Source organism: Ambystoma mexicanum, chromosome 9, assembly GCF_040938575.1.
Source record: "Ambystoma mexicanum isolate Mex_15411 chromosome 9, UKY_AmexF1_1, whole genome shotgun sequence".
Classification (NCBI taxonomy): domain Eukaryota; kingdom Metazoa; phylum Chordata; class Amphibia; order Caudata; family Ambystomatidae; genus Ambystoma; species Ambystoma mexicanum.
Window position 1 is genome coordinate 246,369,263 of NC_090931.1, and position 10,472 is coordinate 246,379,734.

The 10,472-nt window shown below is 42.7% G+C and overlaps 1 protein-coding gene across 1 annotated transcript; it reads right to left on the reverse strand.

Moving 5' to 3' along the window:
* Positions 1-909: 909 nt before the first annotated feature.
* Positions 910-1,821, reverse strand: LOC138487309 (taste receptor type 2 member 7-like). Its single transcript, XM_069613916.1, has one exon. It carries the CDS (start codon positions 1,819-1,821, stop codon positions 910-912), a length of 912 nt encoding a protein of 303 aa, XP_069470017.1.
* Between the last annotated feature and the right edge of the window lie 8,651 nt (positions 1,822-10,472).

Below are 10,472 nucleotides of genomic sequence, written 5' to 3' on the forward strand. Positions count from 1 at the left end.
TGTGTTCTAGCGTTGGGAAAGATTATGAGGTTTCAGTGAAAATGTCCTGTTTAGGATTTACTCAGTGCTTTGCTAAATTGTATCCATACAATAGCCAGTTACTCTCTAACCACTATCAAGTGAAAGACTGAGCAAAGCTTCTGGTTTCAGTTGATATGCCAAACCTGATCGGGTGTTCACCCAAAGCCCGTCTGAACTCCTAGTGCATGAAGTTTATATAAATATTATGAGGTACTATGCAAACATCAGGAATAAGAAACCCAGTAGGACATGCTGACTTAAAATCAAAATGCCATTGCTGTAAAGTTAACAAAAACATTGTACAAAGGTGTTTGAGTGTCTGTTTAGGTCTGGTTTGTAAATTGCCTTTGACATGCAAACTAGAAATTGGGTGTCAATAATGTATTTTGGTTCTCAATTTTCATTCACTGGTGAAGCAGGAATGGATGCTTTGCCATCGTGTGCACGATTTATGCACCTAGGAATTCAACTCAATGTGTATCTACAGGTTTCAAAAGGTACACTAGACGAAATACATGTGTTACCTTGTCACATGCACATATCTATGTTGAGACCTGATGACAGCTGGTTCAAAATCTTTTGCATATATTTTTTACGGAAAAAGAAACACACATTGTTGTTACAGGCCACAAAGGGTTCATCACCAATATGATAGAGGCTACAAAGTAAGACCAGGATATCAAATTATGGAGGTGAGCTTAATGCGCGGCACCCTAAGTCTAATATCTCCAGGAATGGCCGTAAAGGGTTATTGCTGCACGTTAAACGTGTTCAATAGAACCTTAGAACAACATCTAATGAGAACACTAACTACTTTTCACAGTACTGTATTAAAGGCGTATATCTACTACACTAAAACACACATCCAATGAGTTTCCAGAATCTTTCTCAAGCACCTTCAGTTTCACCACACTTCCCACACAGGATGAACACACACACTGCCTTTTTCAGCCGGGTGTTCCCCATGATCAAGATAAAACCATTCACACTTGGGAGTGCAGAATAAAGAATGGCATTAATGAGTGCAGCTGATTTACTATCTTCAATTTGATGCAGTACAACCGTCAGGGTCAGAAGAATAGAAGAGGCAACATAGAGGATGAGGAGGGCTGTTACAGTTTTCACTGCCCCCAGATGGGCACCGAGCTGTGCGCTCCTGAAGCTCTCTGCATTCTGTTGCATTCGTCTCACGTGTCTCCAGAGGGAGAGTAGAATTGCCACAGCAGCACAGCAGCATATTGTCAAAGCCAGAAAATGAACTGCTACATGGAACTGGTAGATGCAGGAGCACCTACTCATGATCCGTGGCGCATAAGATGTTTGGTTGGCAGGGAAGGGAATCTCCAAATCCCAGATTAATGGAAGGCTGATGGCCACGGACTCTATCACTGAGCCAAGAAGCAGCCACGGCACGACTTTGTGGAATCGGACCTCCAGCCAGAGGAAGATACTTTGTTTGGAGTTTCCAATCTTCAGACAGTAGTAAACACTGAGCCAAGTGGAGAACCAGATGCTGCACGAGAACAAAGCATACCCGGTCACAAGGAAGGGCAAAGCAACACGGCCATCTGAAAATGTTTTATACCAGTAAGTGAAGAAGAATTGTTTGGCAAAGGTGGCACACTGAAGAAGCAGGTTGCACCCTCCCAGGCTGGCAATGATCACGTCACAGGCATTCAGATCAATATTTTGTCTCCACTCCATGCATTTCACTGCCAGGATGAGAAGATTTACACTCAACCCAGTGAGATGAATTAATGCAAAGGCTGGTAATAAGGGCATGTCCAGTGGTGAAACCATTTTCTCCTTTGGCGACTGTGCTGTTTCTTTGTAAATGTATTCTGACTGCTGCTTTCCGTGTTTTGTAGCGTGAGAGCCTCTGTCTTCTTTTCTCCTTGAGAAGGAAGTTATGCTGGATGCTTTTGCACCTCGAGTCTCTCAGTATGAATGTGTTCTTGGGAACATTTTAAATGTATTATTTCTAAAATGCAAATCATGATAAAGTAATCCGTGACTGGTTTACGGTTTCCAGGTCACATGATCCATGTGCTGCTCCCCATTCTCCAATTGCAGGAGGGTTGTTGTGTCTGCCTGTATGAAAAATAAGCAAATACCACTGTCACTCAGAACCAATAGATCCAACGCAGTCACAGCTTAAGCTATTACTAGACAGAGATGAGAGTTAGAGCAAGGTGTCACCACTTAGTTATGGAGGGTGGTGTAACAAAGAGGGTAGGCCTGTTTTTGAACAAGCAATCCTGCTCAGCGTACATGTTTCTAATATTTATATTTTTTGACAAAGTATATTGATATTTCTTAGACTTTTTCTTAGGAACAACACCTTACTTGATAGAAAAGGCCTGATCATAGTATTACAAAAAGAAACAAAAAAAAAGATATTAACTGCCTCATTACGAGTTTGGCAGTAATTAAGCAGCACATCAGCTGAATTACCACCAACATCGTTTACCGTTACATTTACCACCACTTGGTCCTGTGGGTTAACCACAGGATTATAAGTGGTGGTAGGGATGTGTAATTGCAATGCAAGAAGCTGGATGGGAAACATCAAGCTACACAGTCACTCACAAACTGTACCCCTCAGGGTTACTATATATGGTTCCAAAAGACTTGAACTGATGTTATGTAATTAGTAAAGACAGTAAATAATGTAATTCCAAATATTAAAAAGTAGGAGACCAAAGTCATTTAGATGGTCAAAACAAAATGTATCCGTTCAATGCTGATTGCTTATTTAGTCAGAGGTCAGCATTTCCAATAAATACACAAAGGGAACAAATGCCAAGTTGAGTTACTCCTTCATCAGGGCGAATCCTATAGGTCATTATGAATTACAACATCACAATTGGCAATGTCAACATTTAGACAAATCGAAAAAAATTCAAATCATGTCAGAGATACAGATTTACATACCATAGTTGTTCCATGTGTCACAATATTTGTCAGGAAAGAAAACAGAAAACAGAAAACAAAAATGTGGTGAGCTATTGCAAATAAAACTGTTCTCTTATAGGTTATGACAAGCGTTCACTCACTATACCTTTGTGTTGTATTCAAAATGCAGAGCTGTGTGTTGGCCACCATGTTTTTAAGGGGTAGGCACTGCAAAGAAGTGAATATCCGGCTCTCAGTTAATGGGCCTCATTCCGAGTTTGGAGGCAGCCATGGTGCTGTTAGCACCATGGCTGCCTCCAAACTCGGGTCTGGGTCCGTGGTGTCGGAATGGGGACTTACCGGGACATTCCAACCTATGTGGACCCGGTAAGTTCCCATTTCGAAAACCATTCCCCATTCCCATTTGAGCCCCCATAGGGCTCAATAGGAATGGGGAAGGAGCTAATAACAGGCCCGCAAATTGCGGGCCCGTTATTAGCTCCATTGTCCCTTAACGGGTCCCGCTAAGACAGGCTGGTAAAACCAGCCAGTCTTGGTGGGATCCGCTAAGGGACCTCGTAAGCAGGCGGTAGGGGTTCATGGCACCGGCATCCTTAACGGTGCCATTAACCCCCCACCGCCAGGGTCGGAATGACCCCCAATGTGTAAATACTAAAAGCTGTTGTGTACACAAGTATAGAGATCTGCGCTAACCTATGTGCTTCTAAAATTCTGTACACCACGGTATGCGACACGCGGGATGGCGCTCGTGGTTGGAAAGGACTTCAACAAGCTTTCAAAGCAGTACGAGGAAATGTACGACAACTATTAGGGGTAAGAATCAAAACAGCGTGCTGATGTGAATAAAGCGCTGCAAAGTGCGTCAGTGGTAAAAAATCAGGGTTGCATCTCGTAGTCATTACCTGTAGGTGCAGTTCCGTGCGTATACTGCTTGTGAATGCGCGCAAAAGCGCGTAATGGAGATGCAGGCGTGGCCTCGCAAATGGCGTTCAGGAAAATGAAAGTAAGAGATTGTGTGGGAGGAAAGGTCACTTTGAACCCCCCTCCCCTTCATTCCCTTCCCCATAACACACCCTATGCTCCCCCTGCGACTGGCCGTACACCCGTGACCAGGGGTGTCGGACATCCGTGGGTCGACACATGGGTGCAGCACCTGGAGAAGGACTGAGAACCGACTCCATTTTGTACCGATCCCTGGCTCCATTTTGTGGTTGCCAAAGCAGGCCTCACAGCAAAGCCAGTCTGCAAGCCTGCAGCTCTCCTCCGGTGCTTCAAACAGTGAGCCAGATACTCCCCCACCTCCTCCCCTTTGTTGTTTCTGCAGCTGCCCTGTTCTCACGGAAGACTGAACACGAACAGTTACAAACTAAATATTGTATCTCTCACCTTCCTCCTTACATCACTGTCCTGCGAGTGACCGGGCTAGAGGGTGGCCCTGGAAAAAAACATCTGTCTCCACAAATCTGCCACCACAACCGCAGACCCTGCCCATAAGACATACGACCCACACAACCCCTAACCTCGTACCTCTTCTGATGTGGCAGATGCATGCCCTATGACTGTGTGCCACCCTGCTTCACCCACGATGCTAACCCCGCTTGAGACAATAAATTCCCTTCTGCGTTAACAAATGGTGAAACTGTCCATGTGAAGTTTAACAGAACAATCGATGAATGATGCACCACGGAATATTATATTTAAACCCACATGCTTTCGTTGTATAACATTGAGCCCTTGTCCTTAGTACCGTGTTTATGCGCAAATGTGTTAAGATTTTGGAAGAGTCATGTGTATAATGTAAAAGGCGCAGCCTATGGCGCCAATGGATATGGAACAATTCTGTAACACGGTGACACTGATACATAAAAATATGGCCCGCGATGCAATCAGAAACTCTCATTAATTGTTGTAAATGAAGTACTAGTTAATCTGTTTCAACCCAATTTCCAATGGTTTACATATAACTCCACTGATCGAACTGGGCCACACTCAGCGAAGCAACAGGGCCTTCTCTCCCCTCTGCAGCAGCACCGCGCACAACGCGCACTCAGCCCCCACCATTTTCCATTGATGCCTTAATGCAACAAATGTAACCTCTCACCCTTCAGCTGACCCTGCCAGAATATCCACCCCCATGCCCCGACGCAAGATGACCCCCATACCTTTTCAGAGATCTAAGACCAATGTATGTATACATAAGTGTGAAATGTATGATTCCCCTCCCCACCTGTCATGATGTTAACTGATTATTTTTTATGAATGTCTTTTTATTACATGCTCTGAAGTGGTGTTTAGATTAGAGAGTTAGGGCCTCATCACGAGTTGGGCGGTAACGCCGGCGCAATTGCCGCCGGCGCTATTAGCCCTACCGCCAAACCCCCGGCGCTATTAGCGCTGGACCACGGGTTTGGTGGAACGGTTAGTGCCCATTCCCCATTGGGCCCATTCGGCAATTCCTCATTCCCCATTGGGCCCAATGGGGAATATTTCTGCTATAACTACCGGCGGATTTCCCGCCGGTGGTAATAGCACCGAAAATCGGCAAATTTACCACGGATTTCCCCCCAGCTCTGAGATGGTCATGATCTGGCGGACCCTTAAATGCGGTGGTAATAGTGCTACCGCCGCGTTTAAGGGTTACCGCCAGACTCGTGATCAGGCCCTTTGTGTCAATCACCCTATCCGGAGCCCCGTGACCTTCACCTCACACTGACCATGCCAGCCTAGGCACGTGATGTCCGCCTTCCCACCCAGCAACTATCCAATCATCTAGAGGCTGTGCCTACACAACTTTAGTGGACCACTGACTCCGCCAATGAAAATGTAATTTTCGCACAGTATGGAATGATGTCATTATAATGCTGTAACCCTTTTTAAAGTAAGGTCAGAGTGATGCTGGGCGGAGTGCTCTCAGAGTTTGCATGCCCTCTGCTTGCTGTATTTTGGTTTTAGATAAACTTTACTTTTACTTTCACCCGCACTTGGTCTTGGTCTCATTCCCTCCTGGGGTGTGCCCATTATTGACTCTCATTGGGGAGTTTTGAATTGCATTTTGGAGACTGCTCACTTTCAAGATTCGTACAACTCCATTGTTCTCTGGACCAGCGATTCGATGACTGTCTACCATATGTGAAGTTGCTGTGTTAGTGTCAAAAATAAGGACACAAAATACATTAAATCATTATAGCGGATCTCAATGGGTCACAGCAATGATGACAAATGGGTCGAGCCCACAAAGGGTCTCCGCCCCCAGCGTCTCACGTCCCGATCCTTTCCTGAGGGGTACAGTTTGTGAGCGACTGTGTAGCTTGATGTTTCTCATCCAGCTTCTTGCATTGCTGTATTTTAAGTCCGGGTGTCTCTGGACTTTTCTTGAGTCTGCTCCTTTACATTTACGTATTTTTGCATATTGCTATTAATCGATTAAGATTTTCTACAAAAAGACTGACCTACGGTGTGGTGCCCACCCATTCGTATATTTGTATTCTACCTTCAAGACACACTCAGGTGGAGGCACTCGTATTTTAGAACAGTTTTGAGATACCGTATAGTTCAACATGTCGTTTGAAGACATATAAGGACTTTCCACAAATGTGCAGAAACACTGGGTTTCACCACAGAGGAGGCATCAGCCATCTTAAATTTGATTAGTGACACCTCAATAGGCAAATCTAACACCAGTGCCAAAGATAAAGCTAAGCGCATCAAACAACTTGAATACCTGATAAGAAAAGAAATCAATTGGAAATACACACCATCACTTTAGGGAGGTACTACAAAAATCAACATATCCCTAGGGGTTTGAGAATTCAACTATGCCTAACTCTGTGCAAGGAGAGTAAGGAGTTTATATGAAAATGCGATGCTATTCTCAATAAATGTTCATTAGACCTCATCTTATTGACCATCCAAGAACTATCTAAGAACTTGACAACATTGAATGCGGAAATAGCTGAAATAGAGAAGGAACTGGTAGAGACTTTGGGTAAAGAAGATTATGATACCATCTTATAGAAATTAACAATAAATTGGAAATATATGAGAATGAATCGGAAAAGAAAAAAGTCAAGAAATTCAAAAGAGACACATACGATTACATGAATGAGGAAGTGTACACATGGATGGACAGATATGGCCCATCACTCCCTAGGAAACCCAATATAAACAACTCAGATAATACCTCCAGTCCAGATTCGGAACCCTTTAGGGATACGAGTGAGCGAACGAGTACAGCACCAACCACCACGGGGACTAGCATAGATAAAATGACCAGCAGAGTAAGCACACCATGAGTGCCTTTTTTAGGAGCTTGACGAAAGAACCCGTAGAGGGAGGAGGAAATCAAAGAGAAGGTCCACAGACAAGGCAACAACTAAGGAAAACCTAGTTATTAACATTTCAAATAGACCTTTGACATCATCAGAAGAAGCGACCTTACAAAAAGGCCTTAATTTTGTACCGACATATGGAACCACACTCTTTGACAGCAAGATCGAACTCTACAGATTTGTAAGGAAACGGAAATTGAAAGTTCTTTTTCTATGAGCTTGATACCAGTGGCCATAATATTACTCAGGAAGATGAACCATTTTACAAAGAATTCAGGGCAAAACATTGTTTTATACCTCCAATAATGGTTCCATCTGTAGACATATTTCAGAGACGGGTAACGAGGGTCCTTGAGAAAATCGGCTATAAACATCCTAAACACATGAATTTGAAACCTCATGAGATGTGCTTGATTAATAACTTGTACGGCGCCAAATAAATCACCATACGACCCACAGACAAAGGAGGGGCCATTGTCATCCTTAATACCAATGACTATGACACAGAATGTATGCGTCAGTTTCAAGACACCAACATCTATGCCTCCTTAGATAATGATCCTACTGTGTCCATCAAGCAGAATCTTGAAGTTATACTTAAGAAGGCGGAAGAGTTAGGTTGGATCAACAAACACACATACACATTTCTTGTCAATCCCCATCCGAGAATTCCTAACTTTTACACCCCTGCCTAAGATACACAAGGATCTCAACCAACCACCAGGCAGACCCATAGTAGCCGGATGAATAGTATCTTACAGCCATTGGGCAAGTATGTTGATTTCTTTTTACAACCCTTAATATACGGGACACTACACACTTCCTACAAATTCTCAGTTCTACCACATTCCATTTGGATAACATTCTATTCACGATAGACGTCAAAAGTCTATATACTTCAATACTGCATGATTTAGGCAGAGAAGTTATTGAATAGATGTTCCGCAAAGAACCCGAGATTGGAGCTCAAAAAGAGTTCATTCTACTTATTTTACAATTCATCGCAGAAAACTGCTATTTTCAGTACAAAGACAGTTTTTTTCTGCAGACTTCAGAAACATCAATGGGGGCCACTATGGCCCCACCTACGCAAATTGTTTCATGTTTAAGTTTTTGACCGACCATGTTTTGTCTAAAACTGAGTGGAAAAGGTGCATCCATCTGTGGATAAGGTATATCGAGGACATTTTTGGACTCTGGTCAGGTACTGAGGCTGACCTCAGTTTCCACAACAGAGATCAATTTTCTTGATGTCAAGATCAGAATTACTGACGATGGATACAATACCAATCTTTTCTAAAAAAAAAAACAGACAGAAACAAATGACTACATTGCCTCAGTTTTCATCAGCCAAGCCTTATCCGCAATCTCCCATACAGTCAGGTACTTAGTGTCAAAAGAATTGTTAGTGATCCAACTGACTATATCCAAGAGCAAACTGAAATGGGGAAGACATTTTTGGCAGGCGGATACAAAACTAGTGACATAGAAGCAGCCACACACAGAATCAACGAAATAGATCGTGAAACACTCCTTAGTACACCGGCTACAGAGAAAAAGAAAACTAACTCTCTGGTATATGTGTCCAAATTCTCTTTACAAAGCCACAGAATAAAGAACATTATAAAGAGAAATTGGGAAATCCTCACTTGTGATGTTAGGGTTCAACACCTATTCAAAGAACTTCCTATTTTTGCATTTCAGAGGTGTCGTAACTTATGAGATGAATTGGTGACAACAAGACCACCACCCAAGGAATCAATCACACAATGCACAGGCACCTCTCCGTGTCCGCATTGCGCCAATTGTTGATTTGTAATGAAAGGCAATATAGTGAAATATCCAGGCACCGGTGAAAAAATACAGATACACATCTTTGAAACGTGCGATAGGAGCAATATTATATACGCTATAAAATGTCCTTGCAGACTTTATTATGTAGATAAATCCACATACCCAGCCAAGACTCGATGGAATGAACATAGGTCATGCATCCGTAACTCCAATGTAAACTCAGCAGTGGCACGTCATTGGTTTGAGAAGAGACACAACTTGTCCCAAATTAGGTTTCACATTCTAGAAGTAATCCCTAAAACCAATCTACATGAAGACATGAATCTAAAGTTAAATAGAAGGGAAACATTTTGGATGGACAGACCTGGGACCCTAACACCTAATGCACTTAATGAAGAGATCCATTTTCACTGTTATATCTAATCACTTGCATATTTGCCTGGATAAAGCTTTAGACAATTCCATTGAATTGCCACTTCATACACCTTGCAGTTTATCCAACCTATTACATGAGAGTTGAGTTGTTTCTATCTCTACATTGTTGGATTGTCATGACATCATTGTTTATCATGAATGTACGTGTTCATTGTGACTCACTGGACTAAAATATCATGGTTAATTTTGACACAAATACCTCTAGGCAGCAGTATAATTTATCTGTTCACATAACGTATTAGTTACTCCAAGCTGCGTGTGATTACAGATTAGCTAAAAGTATGGTCATATCATTTTTAGTCTTGCATAGACACCTATCACCTATGTTACTGTTTGTTCAGACAATCCATTTGTATGTTTTATGAATTGGAATTGTATTGACACACTGACAATATCTGACATATCACACACACTGTTCCTTCATGTATGCAGTTACACTTGCAACTGCACCTTTCGAGTAATACTTACATTGCCACTTACCAGCAGAGTTGATTTTATCTCCTACAGTACTGTTCAATACCTATGTGAGATTTCCCACATTTGACTCCTTTCTTTAACCTTAGGGGCATACGGTACGTCCCGATCCCCTCCTAGGAGGGGATCAGGACGTGAGACGCTGGGGGCAGAGACCCTTTGGGGGCTTGACCCATGCGTCATCATTGCTGTGACCCCTTGCGATCTGCTATAATGATTTGATGTATATCCTGTACTTCTTTTTGTCACTAACACAGTGACTTCAAATATGGTATACATTCAGTTTTGTACACACAATGAATCGGCAGTATAGAGAACACTCAAATTTACGATCCTCTTACTTTAATTTTTTCTCTATTACACAATTTTGCACGCGTTCACAAGCAGTACACTCACGGAACTGCACCTACAGGTAGTGACTACAAGATGCACCCCTGATTTGTGACCACTGGCGCACCTTTATTCACATCAGCATGCTGTTTTGATTCTTATTCCTAATAGTTT